Below are 21,127 nucleotides of genomic sequence, written 5' to 3' on the forward strand. Positions count from 1 at the left end.
TTTTGGAAGACATGGTGTTCTTCGCTGCATGTAACATCGGCCTTGTCTACCAGTTTTCACCCTCAGACAGACGGTCAGACCGAACGTCTTAATCAAACATTGAAGCAGTATCTAAGATGTTATTTGGACTACAGTAAGGAAGAATGGGTGGATTATCTTTGGCTGGCAGAAATTGCCTACAACAATGCTACACACGGTTCCACGAGGGCGTCTCCGTTTTATTGTACCTACAGCCACCATCCACGGTTCCTCCCTTTTCTTCATCCCATCAAGGATATGAACATACCCGAAGTGGCCAATAGGGTGGCAGATATCAAGGACACTCTTAGAGAGACACAGGAACACCTGAAGAAGGCCAAAGTTGCCTACAAAGACTCAGCGGACAAACACAGGTGTCCAGGGCCTTTGTACCTGGTAGGGGACTCAGTCTGGTTGTCCACTAGGAATGTGCGCTTCAGGAAAAACAGTGTGTTTCATCCTAAGTACATCGGCCCATACCTGATGCATCAGTCCTGTCAACATGCGTCTCAAATTGCCTTCGCATGTGCGCATTCATTCTGTGTTCCACATTTCCTTGCTTAAACCTTCCGGTTCCTCGATACAGAAACTACCCCGCCACTTTTGGTCAATGAGGAGCTGGAGTATGAAGTTAGTGGCATTCGAGACTCAAGGTGGCGAGGTCGCAAGTTGTGGTATCTGATGGCCTGGAAAGGGTATGGCACAGAGGAGAATTCCTGGGGACCCGCTTCAGGGGTGCATGCACCAAGACTGGTGTCCTCTTTCCACAGAAAGTATCCTTTGAAAGCTGGTCCATTGTTGCGCTCTCCTTAAGGGGGATGTACTGTTACATAGCTGTCTCAAGCGCAACTACACCTTGACGGTGGCCGCGGAACAACAAACGGCTCCGATTGTGGTCCAGAACCACAACTCCCATCAGCCCTTGCGCCTCGCCGCGGCGTGGCAGGTCCGACCGTAAAATACGTGGGCAGACCCAGAAGGATGTCGGAAATTCTTCCCATCAGACCCACGGTTGCTGCTGGTTTTCGACTGATTCTTGTCCAGGGGGATTTCAAGCCTTGAAGCCCTATTCTTTGTTCCCGGTTCCTCCCTACATTTGAAGTGAGCGGCTGCTCTGGGGAGAGAGACCGGTAATCGCGGCTGCACTCGATCGGCATTGTCTGACGTCATTCTCAGGTCCTCCGTTGGCAAAGCCCAACGTCTGGAGCTCATGCGGAGGACGGTACTTGATTTGAAAAGGCACTATCAACCGTTTATTCCACCGTGCCCTCCGTTGGTTGAGCTGCCAATCTGGAGCTCGTGCGGAGCATGGTATTGATTCGAACGGCATTGTTGGCCGTCAATAAGCACAGTGTCCTCTGTTGGCAAACTCCAGGACCGGAGTTCATGCAGAGGACGGTATCGGCGTTTTCCTAGTATTCACGCAGGCGTGTTTTGCACGTGCAGGAGCAGTATTGGAAGCAAAGCTGCACTCGAGGTAACATTCAGTCCTGTAAGGTGCATTTTAACCTTAACAGGAAATTATCTATTTGGGTTCTTTTTCGTGACACTCGTTCATTTCTTGTATGGTACTGTGATGAACCATTTGGAGCCAGGCAATTTCTCACAGCTGTTATAGTGAGTCAGTGGTCCCTTGGGTGTATTGACACTTTGTTCTCAAAGACTTTCCCATGAGCAGGATAGGTATGTAATCGCTGTAGTGATGTCCCGTCCAATGGTAAATCACTGCCTGCCTTAGTTGCGGCTAGCGGTGTCAGGGAGATACAGGAACTACAATTCCCGGCATGCTATGCAGATCACGCCGCACGTGACGCTACGCAAATATGGAACAGTATTAGAAGGGATAGCAAGGGAGACGCGGTGCCGATAATTCCCGTTCTGAGGCTTCAGCTGGCTCCTTTGGTAAACCTTTATTTCCTGTGTGCGGTAAGAGTGCTTTTGCCCCATTCCTACAGAGGGCTTACATTTCTGCTTGGACGAGAGTGTAGTCGTCCATTGTTCTTGTCATTCGGTTCACGGAAGAACAGTGATTCTTTCCCAAGTCTGCACGGATTCAACTCTGCTTAGTCTGTGTTTGGCCAGTAACTCCTCTGTTGGCTAAGACCTGTTCCAGGGTCTGGTGCAGAGGAGTCAATTTGGTTGACTCTTTTGTTGTTTGAAACGCCCGTTGGAATAGGCTATCGCTTAATAGCCCTTCATTTCGTGCCTGTGATTGGGTTTTCCGTACTATTGGCTCCATTACTCCTCTGTTGGTCGAGGTCTATTGTGTTAGGATCTCTTACAGAGGAGTCTCGTGTTGCTCTTATTATTGAGGAGTATATTTGCACAGAAGGAGAAGACGACATCTTGTTCACTTACGTTTTACTCCATTCGAGGTTATTGTTCCTGGCTTACATCACTATAGCGATTGTCTTGTTATTTTATTTTGCTCTAGGAGAGGGGTCAGAGAGGGTATGTCGCCATTGTTGGCGCGGCGCCAAGACCTCATTTCAACCATATTGGTAGGTGTCATGGGAATATGAGAAATGCATACAGTGAGAATGTAAATGCTACAGTACTTCTTTACATAAATCTATCTTATTCCTTTTGTCTTGCAACCCCTGAAGAGTTGAAGTGATCTTGCCACTGCCCTTGGCCCTCTCCTATGGTCTAGGCTCCCCTTATCTTATTTTTAGGTGAGGTTGGGAGGCAGTTACACACCTCAATCACTGTTGTTGTATTTAGTTATTATCTGTGGATGTTGTGCTTATCCTGTGTTCTTCTCTCTTCCTCAGATCTCCCTCCCTGCAGTCCCTACCCTTTCCTTCCCCCGCTTGATTACCCCAAAAGTCTGTGTAGTTTCCTAAAACCAGACTTGGGGTTGTCTAGAGGTGGGCCCCTTATATAGCATCAACACAGCCCTGAGGATCTCGTGGAGGAGCCTGACAATCGCAACATAATTCTGAATGGAACCCTGTCTATAGACTATTCGCTTCCTCTAATTAATAGTGTATCTGTTGATGTCTTGTATTCCCTCTGCAGTTACATCCTCCTTTTATTGCCAGCACCCTGAGGGCTCAACTAAACAGACTGCTTGTTTTCTACAAAGCCTATTTTGTTATATTGTCAGGTATAAAGAGAGGGTATAGCATAGATGACTTGATATGGCAGAAGTGTTGTTACAGGTTATGTGATAACTGTGCTTTGTCATTCCAGACCTCCCTCCACGCAGTTCCCTTCCCTTCCTTCCCTCGCTTGATCCTTCTATTGACCTGTGCCATCACGGCAATCAGGCTTGGTTAGATCAAGAGGTAGACCCTTTTTGGGATCAAACCGATCCTGAGGACTTGCGAAGTAACATATTGTTTCTATACCATAGATAATATTTCACTCCCCTATACATAGTGAATTTTACACACCATAATAATAAGGCTTGTTGGTTTTGTGATAGTCTCCTGGCTGATTTGTTGCATCTCTCTCTCTTGTTTTCCTGCCCTGCTGTAGCCTTCTTTTGGAGGAATAGTTGGTCTTGTATCTCAATTAGCTTTAATTTGCATATTCCTTTATCAAATGTTATTCTTTTTACAGTAAGTCTATCAGAGTCGTAGGGATTATTGTTACATGAAAAGGGATTCGTTGACCTGATGTTGGCTTTAGCCTTTTGGCAAATTACACTAAACTGGAAATGTTCAACTACACTTTCAGTTAAGTCCTGGTGGAATAACGTTTGTCATTATCACAGATTGGATATTGCTTTTGCCTCTTCTTTAAAACCATTTGTAAACAGGGATTTCTTTTGGTCACGATTATCTAATCATTTAAATAAGGTTGCAACAATTTGTGTATTACGTGATCGCTCTGAAAATTTTCAACCTCAATAGACTGCTACTTTCTCGCTTTTCCCTCTGCATTATTTTTCGTTATTGCATTGTTTTTTTAGGTATTTTAATTATTTCTTTATTCTTTAAGTAGTTTGTATTGATACTCAATTTTCAGTTGAAGATTTATATTTTGTTCCTCCCACCTGGCATACACAGATTTTGTAGAAAGACACCTGGCCACCAGGATTACATGCATGGCTTCATAACGGAGAACAAAGGAGATCAACTGCTGCCACTCAATCTCCATGCATGTAGGTGTAGATTGCACAGGCCAGGTGCAACATCCTGCTCTGCTGCTGCATCAGAAGGTCCTCCCAAAGCCAAGGAGAGATGCTGATGCAGAGAAACTCTGGGTTCCACACTCTCCTGGCCCAATATGAAGTCACTAGGATGACTTGGGCCTGATCGTTCCTGATCTTCTTCTGAACTCGGGGCAAGAGAGTAGTGGCGATAAGGCATACAGGAATCCTGTGCTCCTCGCCATGGAAAATGTTGCTCCAAATGAGGGCATTCTTGGCAACTCCAGTGAGCAAAAGTGTTGACATTGTGAGTTCTCTGAACTGGTGAAGAGGTTAAGCCAGGGGTCTTCCAATTGCAGGAAGATGCTCTGAAACCACCTTAGGGTACAATTGCCGTTCGTGACACGCTAGAATAGCTGGTTAAGTTAGTCCACACTGGTGTTTAAAGGTCCTGCCAGGTGGTGTACGAGCAAGGAAATGAGCTACAAAATCAGCCAATTCCAGAGGTGTAGGGCCACCAGGCACAAGACCCAGGATGGCTTGCAGTACCAGATCGCATGGCATTGTATGTAAGAATCTGCACCAGCATGTCCTTGATGGTTGTCAGGAAGGCATTCAACTTCAAGTGAGTGACCAACAACTTGAGCAAACTGATGTTAAGGCAAGCGTCCGCTGGAGACCCGAGCCCCTTGACATACTCCTCCCCCAGATGGCATTCCCAACCCAACAGTGACATGTCCGTCAACACTGTCAGCTCTCGGTGGATTAGGAAAAGGAATCTGCCACTGGTCCAATTGCAGCGGAGCAGTCCCCTCTGTAGATCTTTTGCAGTCTTTTCTGATACATGTATGGAATCTGACAGGTTCTTCTGGTGCTGGTCCCGTTGACACTTCAGATCCAACTGGAGGACTCTGTAATGATCCTCCAGAGACTGACCTCACTGTGCTAGTACACTAATAATAAAGAGAGAGAAAGACTGTGTTGATGGACGGGTAATCCTTCAACCTTGTATGTAACCAAAATATTATTTCTTATTTTTAGTTTATATCGTATTTCTAGTTTCACTATGTTTATTATCATCACATGTTCCGTTGCTTTAGCCAATGCTTGTTTGGGAACATGCCATGGATTACAAAGACGTTTTGTCCCCTCGCAGTTCCAGTATTTTCCTATAAGAGTATAAATGAAAGGTATAAATATCTGCTACTCCCCATCCTCAGTGCGGGTTATTGAGAACACTGAGTTTTGGAGAAGCAGCAGTAACGCAGGTTGTCGGCGAACAGGTTTTCTCATCGTTGCTTGGCAGGTGACCACTCTTGAGATTCTCCTCTTCAGTCTTGAGATCCTCCTCTTCGGGGATGTGTAAAATCTTCCCGATTGGCTCCTTTTGTTGAACCAAAATGCTGGTTTGGTTTCTCACCGACAGCCTCGCATCTGTGTTTCCAATCCATGAGAGTGGCCTTCTAGGCATTGCTAGACTTCAATCACCGCTCCGTGGAAGCGGCACCAATGCATTGTCTGATCACCGCTTCGTAGGAGCGGACCGTGGACATTAGTCATAGTACAATTGTACAGTATTTGAGAGGAAAAGACCAAAGAGAATAGCATTGATATAATATAGACTATTCAGAAGTGGAACTTGTTATTGTAAATAGACTTCACGTTTCGATCTTAACAATTGATCACAAAATCAAGAAGAAGGCAACAAGGTCACATGGAGAAAAGTTGTTTTATGACATTAATGGAAACTGTGATATAACTAACTACAGCATATTCTAAATCTTTTTCTTTCAGAAATTGGAGCCAGGTAACAATCTTTTTCTTTTACAGGTATGCTATGTTCATAAGTTTTCTATGTTTATCAATGCATGCAAATTAAGTGTCTTTAAACAATAGGAGTCATCAAGAGTACTAATTTGAGACAACGTCTTGTTCCAGATCTACCTCCCCACAGTACCCTCTCTTATTCCCTTCCCCCCTATCTAGCCTCTTTGATACTCTGGGCAACTAAGCCAGAGTCGAAGCTGCTGGAAGGCGGGCCTCTTGAGGGTACTGCTCCTGAGGAACCCACTTACAGTGATAGCATTTGTGACAGACTCACCTGTGTCACCTGACGTGGTCATCAAGCAGAATGCAGAAGGCCAGTAGGCCAAGAAGCCTCAGATTCATTCTCACTGAGACCCAGGGTTGAGGTTGAAAGAACGAGATTATACCTTTAATGTCCCGGATTTGTTGGTCCGGAGGAAAGGCCTGAAAGGGCTCCGTATCCAGGATCTGATGAAAGGGAGGATGTGAGAAGTTAGGTGCCACTTTGGCAGACTTAGTGAGAACCCCAGCTATGTCCAGAGGTTTGTGGTGTTTTGGAGGTGGTCCGCGACCAACTATGACAACAGCCACTCGTCAAGGTAGGAGAAGACCGGGACCCCAACCTGAAAGGATGAGCAGCAACCCACTCCTTCACCTTTGTGAACATTCGAGGGGCATTGATGAGGCCAAAAAAAGAGCACAGCAAACTGAAAGTGCTCATGGCCCACCTCGAAACACAGGTAGTGCCTGTGGCCTGCAGGACAGTAATATTAAAATAAGTGTTCTGAAGTTCCAACGCTCTGAGCTCCAATGCAGACAGAACTTGGGAGAGTGTGAGCATCTTCAATTTATCCTTAAGCATTGGGAGGGTGAAGATCCAAAATAGACAAGGGCATTCATCCTTCTTCAGCACAATGAAATTGCGGGAATAACATGCAGTCCACACGGCCGAGGCTGGTACCCTCTCTATGGCTTCTTTTCCCAAAGGAGCTTGCACCCCTTGGCGCTAAACGTACAGATGGTCCTTCGAGAGCTGCTCAGATTCAAATGGAATGTGTGGCAGGTTCAAAGGGAATGGCAAGGTGTAGCCTCATTGGACAATTCGAAGGACCCACCTCTCGGATGGGATGCTCTGCAATTCGTGAAGGAAGAGGCTGATCCTGCCTCCTACTGCTATGGGTGCTCTAAAAAGGTTTTGAAGCTGTTGGCAGGGGATTATGCACCCTCCATTGTCCTAGTCGTTTTGCGTTGGGCTCATGGCCGAGACTTTAAAAGAGCTGGAAGGCGTGTGGTGCAGGCAGCAATGCTGTCGATACGCTAAGCTCCTAGACTATCAACATAAAGGGCAAAATTGGTGAAGGAACTGCCAGACTGGTGCCAACAAGCTCAAAGAACGTGTCACAGCTAGGCTGTCCTTGAAATGCTCCAGAGCAGAGTAGACGTATCACCAAACAAGCGGGAACCGTCAAAGAGCATGCTCATTAGGGATGCTTGAAAGTTTCCTAAAAAGCCTGTGGAAGTAATCCATGCATGACGCTGGAGTACTATGCTTGTTATGATTGTCCCAGTAGCCCTAACTAGACAAGCAGTGGTGTTTAAACCTAAGTGGATGATGAACATAGCTGCATCCTGGCTATCCTGAATGATTTGGACTAAGGAAGCCCATAAGTATTCTGGGACTGTCGGTAAGATCTCACCAATCATGTTCCAGACTACATGGGTGTAAAGTCCTAGGAGGCTGCTAGTGGTAAACCTCAAGGCAATACTTGCCGATTAAAACATTCTCTTGCCAAATGTTTCCATATATTTACAAATTTATCTGTCAGGAGGAGCAGTCGGAGAGGTTATAGGGTTCACTCTGCTGGTGTACGCTCGCAGCACCAGAACCTTATGAGATGGATACTGGATCAAAAATAAGGTTCGCGAGAAGGTGCAGAGGATGGATCTGCCAGTGGAAACCAGCCTGGAGCCTCCTGCAAATACTTGGGGTCTGAAGGTGCGCCAAAGGGTGTCGGAAGTATGTCAAATTTGCACAACTTGGCCTCTCTGCTGTGACACTGCTGAAGGACAAAGACATTTAGGGTGCATCAGGACCAAGGTTGCAAACGGCTCCTCATTGAAACAGGAGGCACAGGGACTTCCTTACGCCTTCTCTGGAGAATGAGAGGGGTGGGAAGGGGCAGAGTCCCGCTTGGACCTTCTTTATTTCTCTTTGGGCTTACCCAAAGAATTGAACTGCAAAGACCTGCTGCCAAAAATGAGTGGGCCCTTACTCTCAATTTCAACCTGAAGAGGGACCTGCATGGAGCCTTGTCTTGTTTTTGCCATGTAGAACTCATGTTACCGGATGGCTTTCAGCTGCAATAGGGTGCAGTTGTTGCAGAGAGTGGAGTAATGGGTGAAACCCAAACACCAGAGACATACTTTGTAGGGATATGTCACACACATCTGTTTGCGATAGTCCTGAAAAGTTGTAAACCCTGTTGCTTAGGGTTTGGCATGTTTCCTTGAACACTGGTAGAATTTAAAAAAGAAAAAGAAATTCCTCAAGGAGTGAAGAAAAGGAGCAGCACTCTAAACCTGCGCCTGAAGGTGAGGCATGAAACAACTGACGTCAGCATGCATGGGTGGTGCTATTATGCACCTTTGCTCATCACTTCAGGTGTGGAACGACGTTGGCACAGACATGAAGAGTGCCACCTATTGGTTTTGGAGTTTCAGGATCCAGTGTGGCACCTTGGCATATTTACAAGGCGAGGAATCTGCAATTAGAAATATCCTTCATAATATGAACACATAATATACATTCATAAAGAAGCTTTCGGTCAGCAGGCGGTTCACTTTATGCTTACTTTATTTTATTTATTTTTACATTAACTTTAAATATTGGCTATTTATGTTATTTGCACTTCAGCAACACAGTTATTTTATGTTGTGCTTTAGTTTCTGTTTAATGTTGGTGTTATAGAGTGCTTAAGTTACAATGCAAGATTGCAGCTGTCTGCGATTTGAGTTCTTGCTTAGGTGGCGATTTATTATTATCGTGTTCATAGTATAATGAAATGCATACCACATTTGAAAAGCTTGTAGTTATAAATATCATTACAACAATAGCTGTGAATAATTTTTAGTTAAACATTTTCATTGCAAGTATAAGGTAGCAACACATTCTTTTCTTTTTAACTTTTATTTTTGAAGCATGAGCGAGCAATTACAAAACAAATCCATTGCACCAACTTGCCAAGGGCAAACCTATTCGCTTTGCCAATGCTAGTTTTAGTTCTTATAGCTTTAGACCTAATCAATGCTTGACATTTCTTGTGGACTCAGGATATCTAATGCCTTAGAGCCAGCAGAAAAGTAGCAGTAGGGACTATTAAGCTTTCCTCCTGGAATATTGCAAGTTGTTAAATTGTGCTCAACAGCTAATAGCCTCACTACAAAGCACACGGCACACTGGGGACTTGCATGTCATCAAAAGAGAGAACTGCAGAATTTACATTCTCCAAAATGGCTTCTGGTGTGCCTGCAGGGATTTCTCCAAGGAGAGATGAGCAAGACATACTCTAAGTGAAAATTGATTGAGAAATTTGAGAAACGATAAAACAAGTTTGATCTTTGAAATTAATGCTGCTTTTCCCAAAAAACAGACAAAAATTGACGAACTGCTATTTTGACCTTGTAAAATAGCTAGGAAACAATGAAAACTCACAAAGACTCTCCTTATAAACCTCAGAGTGAAGAGAAAGCAAAAACAAAAAAAATCAGATCACATGCTAAATAAGTTAATGCAAACTCATTCTTTGGCGTACTAATTTAGGTTAAGCCGATTGAAGGACTCCCACTACTTTCACCTAAAGAGCTCTTACAACACAGGTAAGGGAACGCTTACTTTCATTCACAAACAGCATTGCAACCTGACTAGTCGCAACATCCTTGGAAGCCGATTTAGGGTTGAAAATGCATGATTAGCAAAACCGAGGATTAATGGATCTAATGCCAGATGCAACATGACTTACAGATCTGCAAAATCACATGATGCCACCCTGTGTCACATGATACTGGCGCTCTTCAAGCGGTCACGCCAGAAGGGCACACAGGCATGGAGGGAGAGCTACAAAACCCTGCACTGAGTGGGTTTCCAACTCGTTTTTAGGTTTCGACCTGGCGAGGTCACTGCTTGCAGTGCCCCTCCCAGGGCGAAAACGTTTGTCAACAGTATGGTGGTCTTGAATCCGCCCCTTCTTCCATTGGCTAGCTCCATAAATGGAGGCTAGCCATTGGAAGAAAGAGGCGTCCGTCATGCACCGAGGCGATTCGTGGGCATTTCTGTCGAATTTTTCTCATCCCGCCCCTTTGTGACGTCATCCAGGCGGTGGACGTTTTTTTTTTTTTGTATGGGCATGTTGGTTTCAATTCCAACGTGTGCCTTGCAGGGGTGGGCTGCGCGATTAGAGTTGCTGGCAGGTATCTTCCCCGCCCCCCTCCCACTGTCCGTGTGCCGTCCCCGCCCGCCCCCCTCCCACTGTCCGTGTGCCGTCCCCGCCCGCCCCCCTCCCACTGTCCGTGTGCCGTCCCCGCCCGCCCCCCTCCCGCTGTCCGTGAGGGGCCAAAATCCAGTTCCTTCCCTCGATTTCTCCCAAATACCAGTGGGTTAACGAGTGACAGCTCCCTGGTCTGCGGTCCCAGGCACCCTTCCAGCAGCAGTCTGTCTTCTGTGCCCCGGCATGGCGGTGTCAATAAATGGACAGCCAATGGAGGCCTCCGGCACACAGACGCTGGCTGACCCAGAGACACCCCCCGCAGCAGCCTCAGCCCTGCAGAGGCCGAGTGACCGCCAGCAGCCAAGGTGCTTCCAGCGCCGGCGCAGGTTTATTCCTGGCCGGCCCTGGCACCGCGGGCGGTATTTACCGCCTCACTGTAAGAGGATAGGGCCGGGCAGGGCTCAGCCGGGTGCAGGCCGTGCCGTCAGCAGGTGGTAGAGCCCTGTGAGTCCGGTCCAAATACTCCCTCCACCTGCAGCCCCTATGTGTATCCTTCCACCACAGAAGTTTTGGAAGGTCCGAAGAGGCTTTCGTCACAACAGAAGGCGGCAGACTGTCTCTTTCTTAAGTGAGGGTCTCTGTGCAGGTTGAGGGAAGCCCCAATGCATTATCTATAGACAGGGAAAGCATATGTGACCCTAATAGCTTATCCTAAAGTGCGATGTACTCCAGGCTCCTTGTCAGACACTGCTTGCTATTTTATAGCGCCTACTGCAAGCAGTACTGAGTGGTACAAGAGCGCTGCATGCTGATCATGCCTCTCTGCATGGTGACGTGCATGGTGCGTATTACCAAAGGCACCCGATAATATCACAATGCCACCTGCGTTACTGGTCCACCGACTCTGAACAAGAGACCTTCTGGAAGGCAGAGGACCAAAATTCGGAAAAATGCAGCAAATGGCCTCGCAGTGCCACGGCCCTCCCGTTATTCCCCATTCAAAATCTCTTACTCGTAAATACCGGTATATGGGTCAGAATACCATATAATAACGGTCACACAGGGCTCAGCATTACCGCTCCATTTGATAGGCCATCTAGTAACAGGCCCCATAGAAGATGGCATGTGTAAAGACCTGGAAGGCCCATGCAGGGTACCATCTTTGCATTTCCTGTTCAGGTTCTCCCGAACAATCTGGAACATTTTGTCATTTTGATATAGGGGGTCCCCGTGGTTCAGTTTTGAGGGGCTCCAATCGCTCAATCTCCCACTTTGAAAAACCGACAGCATCAAAGGCCGGATCTGGCAGAGGCCCAGCTTGTTAAAGGGGCCGCCCGTTGAGTGATGTCACGATAGGTCTCAAACCCACACAGACATAATCAAAGGGACATTATAGAGTACCTGTGCTTGGTGATTATGAGCGATGCAGGAAGAGTAAAAAGCACTAAGCCGGGCTGCCCCCATCCCCCCTCCTCCAGCCCGCCTGCACCTGCAGCGCACAGGCATCACCGACAGGGTGGGGGTAGCAGGCAGGGAGGGAGGACAGTAAGCAGGGAGGGCAGTAGAATGGGCCTCTGCCGAGGGTCTAAAGGCCCTGGGGACGGGGGCAGGGCGAGGACCGGGCAGCATCCCTCCAAGGCGGCGCTGCACGCACCCCAGCGGGGCCCGGGGGGTCACTGAGCAGCCCCCACCTGAAGAGATCTAGGACCCCCCCCCCCAACACCTGCAGAGGGGACGCGGCATCATGAAGAGGACTCCTGTCACAGAAAGGAGCGATTTTAATGATTTCTATAGCGCCCACAACAAGTGGAACTGTGCATTGGCGCTTTAAAAAGCACCAGTTCTCTCTGAGAAGAAGCTCTCGGGTGCAGGAGCTCCCTCTGAACGGATCGCCAAGCCCAGCCTAAGAGGAGGGAGCACCCCGCACGCACCCGCCCGCCCGCCCATCATCCATCACTGCGAGGGAGGGAGGCTGCCGGTGATTAATGGCGGCGCTGCCACCCTGACCGAGCAAGCAGAGCCTGGCATCATCCCCCCCAGGAGCCATCAAGGCACCCGCTGCCCCAGCAGCAGCCCGTCCCGCTGCAGCAAAGCACCCCCTGCTGGCCCAGCCCCCACCCCTTCCTAGCCCCCCCCGCATCCGAAACCACCATCCGCTATCACCCAAGCACCCACCCAGCCACTGGGGCACCCGCTGCCCCTTTATCTGTCCTCGCTGGCCCCCAGTACCGCAGCCCTGACACCCCACAATCACCCCTCCCGCCCCAGCATCCACCATTCCCAATAGCACAACACCCACCTGTTGCCTCAACAACCCCCCTGCCGCCGCTGCATAGAGCCCTCTCCTGACCTCTGTGACCCACCCCCTTGTCGCACCTCCCCCCCCACAATACCACCCCCACCCGCCTCGACAGAGTAAGAGCCCGGGAACGCACTCCCACCAGTGACCTGCAGGGGACCCCCAGATGTGCACTGCAGGCCCTGCGCTCATTCAGCTGTTTTACTGGAATTCGAACCTGGGACCGGCATATTACACATGCACAGATCTCCGCAGTCCGTGCATCAACCCGCTCAGCTATCTGAATTGGAAGTTTTTACAAGTAGTTAGCGGACAGAGGTCCGCATCAGGTGCACAACCCGCTTGGCTATCTTACCAGGACTGGAATGGTTTTACACGTGGCATTCAGACCTCTGCGGTGAACAGTTGTGCGGTCTGAATGTAGTGGAAACCTGGGAGCTGATACTGCAAGCTCCAAAACTGCCGAACTACCTTGCTAGCACTGGGCCTGCAAATGGTGCATGCATTTCTGCAGCTGGCACTCTTGATTTGCACCGACGCAGTTGAACCCCCTCAGGTTACTCAAAGCTAAGACCTGCACGTTGCACTCGGACCTCCCAGTGGCAGGGGCCCACCAGCCTGTTATACCATGTCATCTACCACGACCCCCTAAGCCCCTTTCACCCAGCCCTTCACTCTTGTGTCGGCTCTATATTTACCAAACCTTCATTCCAAGACGCCTTCCAGTTACCCCAATCTCTCAGTCCACCTCCCCTTCATTCCCTCCTCCCTACCTGTCTCTCCTGAGTCCGTCTTCTCGTCTGGTGCCCCTTCTTCCCACCATCAGTTCACGACCCTTCGCCTCACCTACCCCTCCATCACTCCACACAGACCCCCGCTGCATCCCGTCTGTTATTCAGCCCCAGCCCCTGCCGAGCCTCAGCCAGGCTCCCTTCCAACCCTCTCATCCTATCCTTCTCACATCTCCTTCACTTCGTCCCTCCTTCTCTCCACTATCCGCTTTCACTCAGCCATTCTTCCCTCTGCAGCCAGCTTGTCCGGCCCCCTTCCTTCAGCTCTCCTGACGTTTCTTCTCTTCATCTTCTCTTCATCTCCTCCCTCGTCTCCCCCCTTCCATTCCGGCCCCTTCCCTTCGTACCCACTTCCTACGACCCTCCCTATCCCTACACCCAATAACTCTATCCCTCCCTCGTCCTTGTATACCACGTCCACCATCCGTCCTTGGCGCCCCACCCCCCTCCCTACGACCCCCTCGTCCCTCCTTCACCCCATCTCTTTTTGCCCGCCATCCCCCATTCACAGCATAATCTGAAAAAGTGTGGGAAGAAGGTGAGGTGGGGAGCTAGAAGGGGGAAGGAAGGGAGAGAATCGGGTGCTAGAAAAGTTTACGCTATATAAAACTGCATTAAGTAAAATAAATACATGCACCCATTCACAGCATTATCTGAAAAAGTGTGGGCAGAAGGTGTGGTGGGGAGCTAGAAGGGGGAAGGAAGGGAGAGAATCGGGTGCTAGAAAAACTCGAGGAAGATTACTTCATATCATTTTTTACACCTCGGTTTATTTTATTTTAATTGTAACGGATCTTTGTGTAGAGTGCAGAGTAGTGAGTGTGCAGAGTAGTGAGTGTGCAGAGTAGTGAGTGTGCAGGAGAGTGCAGAGTAGGGAGTGCAAGAGAGTGCAGAGTGACTAGGGAGTGCTAGAGAGTGCAGAGTGAGTAGGGAGTGCTAGGGAGTGCTAGAGAGTGCAGAGTGACTAGGGAGTGCTAGAGAGTGCAGAGTGACTAGGGAGTGCAGAGTGACTAGGGAGTGCAGAGTGACTAGGGAGTGCAGAGTGACTAGGGAGTGCTAGGGAGTGCAGAGTGAGTAGGGAGTGCTAGAGAGTGCAGAGTGACTAGGGAGTGCTAGAGAGTGCAGAGTGAGTAGGGAGTGCTAGGGAGTGCTAGAGAGTGCAGAGTGACTAAGGAGTGCTAGAGAGTGCAGAGTGACTAGGGAGTGCTAGAGAGTGTAGAGTGACTAGGGAGTGCTAGGGAGTGCAGAGTGACTAGGGAGTGCTAGAGAGTGCAGAGTGAGTAGGGAGTGCTAGGGAGTGCTAGAGAGTGCAGAGTGACTAGGGAGTGCTAGAGAGTGCAGAGTGACTAGGGAGTGCTAGGGAGTGCAGAGTGACTAGGGAGTGCTAGAGAGTGCAGAGTGACTAGGGAGTGCTAGAGAGTGCAGAGTGACTAGGGAGTGCTAGAGAGTGCAGAGTGACTAGGGAGTGCTAGAGAGTGCAGAGTGAGTAGGGAGTGCTAGGGAGTGCTAGAGAGTGCAGAGTGACTAGGGAGTGCTAGAGAGTGCAGATTGACTAGGGAGTGCTAGAGAGTGCAGAGTGACTAGGGAGTGCAGAGTGACTAGGGAGTGCTAGGGAGTGCAGAGTGACTAGGGAGTGCTAGGGAGTGCAGAGTGACTAGGGAGTGCTAGGGAGTGCAGAGAGACTAGGGAGTGCTAGGGAGTGCAGAGTGACTGCTAGGGAGTGCAGAGTGACTGCAGAATGCTAGGGAGTGCAGAGGGACTAGGGAGTGCAGAGTGACTAGGGAGTGCAGAGTGACTAGGGAGTGCTAGGGAGTGCAGAGTGACTAGGGAGTGCTAGGGAGTGCAGAGTGACTAGGGAGTGCTAGGGAGTGCAGAGTGACAAGGGAGTGCTAGGGACTGCAGAGAGACTAGGGAGTGCAGAGTGACTGCAGAATGCTAGGGAGTGCAGAGTGACTGCCGAGATTAAGCTAATGACAATGTAAATGACAATGCCATTTATTTATCTGTTTTCAAAACCAACACATAAATACAAATTTTGTCATTTACAATGCCAATAGCTCTAACTTTTCCAAAGGCGAAACCATTGCATTGTAAATGCTTGTTGGAGGCTGTAGCAGCCAATGCCCATTAACTGGTGTGAAAACGCGCGAGGACATTGGTAGCAGTCTCAGCACGGTCCTGTGTTTTTTAGAGGAGGAGCAGAGGTATGGAGCAGAGGTATGGAGCAGGAGGCAGAAGTACTTTCAGGCAGTTCTCAGCATGAAGCCATGCCCCTCCTGTTCCTGCTACCTTATTCTCTATTTTCTGGCAGGCGACAACTCTTCCATTACTGATATTGCTAGCATGGATGTCAATTCACCAAAATGCCTGGGGTAGCGGAAGTGACAACATATACCCTTTGACCTTAATGATGTCACAAGAAGTGACATCATGCGACCCTAGAGCCTGCATCATAACAAACATTGTTAAAGTTACAAAACTGCATAATTAATATTATATATTCTTCTAGGGGACAATAATGGGTGGGGGTTCTTTTCACTGAGAAGCTTTTGAAGAAATTGGCTTTTCTAGTGCATTTTAATGCGCAATTTTCAAATAAATGTGGAAAAAAACATAGGTTCTAAATAAAAAACACTCACTAAATATTCAAGTCCTTTCATTGCGTGCCAAGCTACTGAACTCTGACAGTCCCCATGAGTTCACCCAATTTTGTTTTTAAAATGTCTTATGGGTGCCCCCTTACGTCAAAAATTACCTCCACTGCTAGGACCAGCATTTTGCCATGGTGGCCCCTTTTCCCCAAACATTACATACAATATGCCAGTGTCAGAATTTTTCCTAATACTGCTTCTCTTGCACTAGGAAGGTTCATTATGTCAAAGGTTATGTCTAATACGCCAAGGACCACATTTCTGTCATGGATGGGCCCATGACTATGCCACAGTTGTCTTCCCACATGCCAAGAATCTGCTCCAATGTGCGATCACAGGATATTTGCCACAGGTGCCAACTATGCAAAGAATTGCCTCCAGGACTCTAGCGCTGGCATTATTTCATGGGTGCTCCATGCTAAAATATCAGCTAGAGTGCCAGCAGTAACATTTTGCAGAGGGTATCCCATTTGCAAGTATTGCCTCCAGTATTTCAGGGCCAACATTTTGTCAAGGGTGCTTCTATAAGCCATGAAGCAGGTACAACTGTGGATCTGCAAGCATAACAACACATGCCCACTTACATTCACTTATTCACTCTCATTCTATCATTAGTACTGACTTGCACTCATTTATTTTCACCTACTTGTGCACTCACTCACCCTGACTCACTCATTCACACTCTCTCGCTCCCTCTTAATCTGACTCACGTATACTTACTCACTCATTTTGACACACACACACACACACACACACACACACACACACACACACACACACATTCACATTCACAATCCCATATACAAACATACATGCTCCCACATATACACACTCAGAAAAACTCACACTCGCCTATAACATTATTTTTCTTATCTACGATGCCAGTGAAGGTCCAGATCTTGCTGCTCCATTTTTTGTGACACTAATAGTGAATAATAAATGGTTATTCACTATTAATGTAAATAAAAAATAAGCAGAAAACGAGGTTAGAGCCTGTTCTTGGCATTGATTTGCCCACTTCTGTGGCCAGGTATTGCAAAGGCAGTGACCAGGAGTAGCAAGAGGCAAGCTTGGGGTCGCAACTAGCGACCCCTAAATGCAGGTCTTGATTGCTTGGTTTCCCCTTGGGGCAATGTAGAGTGAGTACTGCCAGTAGGGGCACTATCGTCATTCTGGGTATCTTCATTAAATATTGATTTGGAAAAAAGTATTGCACTGTTTTAAAAACATTTTTGTTTACTTTCTTTTAGGGGCATTTCAATGTCAACTGCACCAAAACTCACCTCACAAAAACTGGAGGCACACTGTGGGCAACAGGCAACTTAGAACACAGCCTCACCCTCAGTTTAGCTTCTGAATCATGCTCTGCTATCATACGTGGAGGGAAGAAGTGCCAGAGTACTCCTGCCTCAGGTGTCGGGAAGTTGTCATCAATTTGGCATTCTGAGGGAGCTCACTCAGATTCCCCCTTTACTCGGGCCAGACAGTCTTGCAGCATAGAGAGACCGGTAAGGTATCCCTAGATATTAGCGCACCTCTGTAGTGGTGTCACCATCTTGAATCCACAGCAAACTGGAAAGGGACGGTCAAATGCAAGGACGAAAATAAGGTGTTTCTTAGTCCTTAAGGCAACACTGCGGGAGGACTGCCATCTCTCCCGTAAATATTATCTCTCACACACAGTTCTATACTACTTGTCCAACTGCCCTCTCTGGTACTGAGAAAAGATTTGCTCTGGAGCCACAGAGAATGGTGGCCTTTCCAGAGGTCAGCAAGCTCTGATCGTGCCAACCAAGTTTCAATTGGACCACGAACACTGCCTGCATATGAAAAGCACAATGGGCAAACCATCTCTCTGGAGACTAAAGACAGAGAAAGCTGGGTAATCAAGGACAAGCATAACACCTTCTCTTTCATAATCTCTGCAATGTGTCTCCTGCTGCCATCTGCTATTGTGTGTCCTTGCTGTTAGGGCAAGTACATGGAGGGGACTTCCCACGTCGCCCACACCTATAGCGTGAGGGATCCTGTGTAATCATTAAAGCAGGGGTATTACAGTATATCACAACCTATACATTCTTTCACTCAAAATACTGGATCCTTGGAAAAGGTTGCCAGGATAGGGACACCAGCATCTGTAATGTACACTTGTGATGTAAGAAGTGGGTAGGTCCAGGGCACACCCAGCTTACTTGCCTACCATATGTATTCCAAAGAGCAAGTGAGAGCTGAAGAGAGGCTGGTAGGACTTTGGACTCAACACATATTAGCTAAAGGGGCCCAGAGTGAAGGGTATGCTATCTGACTGCAGAGAGAATCACTCCTAGGTCTGGACTGGTGGCCAAGAGGGGCATGACAACACGTGAGAAAACATACAGGTGTAGAGGCAAGCAGTAGACCTCCTCTTACTCCCTCATCCCTAGTATAAGAGGTATAGCTGGGAGTGGAGAGGAAGCACCAACTCCTTCAGGATTATTGCCACAAACAGTATGTTTCTCTAGGTAAAGGGGTGGTAAAAGTGTTAGCAGGAGACGGGACATGTGTGGTTACATGATGGGTATTTGTTGCACTAGAACAGTATCCGGTAGTTGCAATTATGCTCTTCAATCTAACTCCAGGTTGTATGTTAGAGCACAGCATATGAAGCCTTAATCTTATTATTTTAGCCACTCCATGGTGGAACCCATTGGTGTCTGGCCTATGGGCTGGATCCCACTTTGATGAAGTTGGCAACTTTTGGTCCAGTGGTGTAACGAAACTTGAGTGGGCCCCTCTGCAAAGTACATGGAGGGCCCCCCCCAACCTCCAGACACAGTCAGGAGCTCTCAGGCCAAGGCCGCCCATGCGCAGAGCCGAAGGGCCCCCTCTGGAGCTCGGGGCTCCCTGCACAGCAGGGTTTGTGGAGACTAATTGTACGCCACTGTTTTGCTCCTCTTCTGTAGGTATGCTAACAGCACACAATGGAATGCTAACAGATTGAATTGGCATGCCTACCAGGGATTGGAAACCTGTGTTATATGTGCCTCAATCCAAAATGTTAATTCCTGTCAATCACAACTTGCAGATCCCAAGTCAATATAGAGACCTGTTAGAGAGAATATGCCACGGCACTGTCAGCACACACAAATCTGAATCTAGAAAGGAAAAACCAGTAACACAAGCTACCTTGCAATGATCAAGGTGATCCTGGCGAAGCTTATATTAGAAGATCTTTCTGCTACGTCTTGTTTTTAGCCTCTGCCTCTTAGTTCTACATTTTTGTTTTTATTTTTGTTCCCCGACATTTTGAAATACAATTGTTTTTTTACCCCTGCAAATCAATGGACCTATTGCTCTAACACTTCTGTTACTTGGGCAGCTTCACGACCCCACTGGCTCCTGGGTGTTCTACAGGAAGATGATTGGCAACTGTTCCTTACACTCCTTCTGTACAGGCACCCCTTCGTCCTGTGTATTTGTCACTCTGCTGCTGCCACTTTTGCCAGTAGCATCCCGGTGGCATCTTCTATCTCCTTCTACCATGAAGTAGTAACTTTCCCCAGAGCCAGCGGCTGCTGACTCGGTTACTTATGGAACTGCATGAAGCTTTAATGTACAACCTGTGCAGATACTGACACTGCAGCCCTGAAGTCTAACTGAGGGACACAAGAGGTCCTCACTGATGTGGTGCGTTAGAGAAGGGTCTTTTAACCCATCTACAATTCCCCAGAATGAAGTTACATGTTCTTTCCACAATTCACTATACCCACTAGTTACATTCCCTAGAGTTTCATAAAAGTATTAATACATATATCATGCAATCCTCAGCAAAGACAAATAAAAGACTAAATAACATTGCATTTAATAGAAGCCTCTTGTTTGTGTTTGTCTGACTTAACATAGTTCTGGTAAGGTAGAACTAACATTCGGGGAACTAACTCTGCGGCAGGCCAATGTTTTTTTCCCACCGAAAGCTGTAAATGCTGCTGTAGGTTCCAAACACCGTAGTAAGAAATCTCAGTAAATAAAACTAAAGATAAGATTTTTGGGGAGGCCTAACATTTGTACAAATTGTGGTCCTTTACTTGTTCGACCGATATCCTCACACCCCACTGACAATAGACGTACATCCTCCTCTGACTTAAATATTACAGCCCCCACCTGTTCGAGCCATATAACATTTATGGACAACAAAGCTAAACACTTACAGTTTTTAGGTCTTCTTTTGCTGTCCGCATTTCAACCAATGTTGGCTGTTTTCTTTTTTCCTGCATCATTTGAATGTGTTGGTTAATTCTATGCTCTAAATCAATGTCTCTTGAAGTTCTGTAAAAAGATGGTCAAACAGTAATATTAATCACTTTCATAAATCTAAATGAAAGAAGCCTTTAGGCTGTACATCCACGAAAAGTCCCTATATCCACTGCAAACTATGTAAACTGAAGGTAAAGGGACTCCAGGCAAAACATCGAGCCTCCATCAAACCTCAATTCCACACTGCTAATATTAATGTTTTACTGCAGGCATCTTCATCCAACATTCTTATGAAAAAATGTTGATTAGAAGCGGTGGGTCAGGCGGATGCCACAACTTCAGGCAGCATACACCATTACAGGTATCACAACAATGCTAAATCCCAGGGGGCTTTGGTTGGAGACTAAACTAGGTAGCTCTGTGAAACATACATTGGTAGATATTTTGTAGATCAAGCACTGGCTGTAGACCAAGCACTCCTCAAAGAAAAAGAAAATAAATCCTGCAGTTGTTTGCAACAGTGGTTATTACCAGGGCACGCCCTACAAAGATTTGTGCACTTAGAAGTGCAAGTTGAAGCTAAAACAATTGCTCAAGCAAGGCAAAGATCTGGTTCACAGTATCTGCAGTGCCATTATAAATGGGATTTGGTCACAAAGAAATTCTGCCACCAAGGAAAAAATGTGCTCCTATCTGATGTTTTGGGGGCATTTCTGTACATGTACACCTGTAACTGTTTTTTTGAG

The 21,127-nt window shown here is 47.4% G+C and overlaps 1 protein-coding gene across 12 annotated transcripts in view; it reads right to left on the reverse strand.

The window, feature by feature from the left end:
* Window positions 1–21,127, reverse strand: part of LRRC27 (leucine rich repeat containing 27) — an 801,922-nt gene that overhangs the window by 20,927 nt on the left and 759,868 nt on the right. For all 12 annotated transcript variants that reach the window (XM_078643471.1, XM_078643467.1, XM_078643476.1 and 9 more), the window contains one exon: window positions 20,336–20,453. In XM_078643471.1, coding sequence (XP_078499597.1) covers window positions 20,336–20,453 — 118 coding nt within the window. The remainder of the gene's footprint in view (window positions 1–20,335; window positions 20,454–21,127) is intronic.

Source organism: Lissotriton helveticus, chromosome 5_1 (genome assembly GCF_964261635.1).
Source record: "Lissotriton helveticus chromosome 5_1, aLisHel1.1, whole genome shotgun sequence".
Lineage (NCBI taxonomy): Eukaryota > Metazoa > Chordata > Amphibia > Caudata > Salamandridae > Lissotriton > Lissotriton helveticus.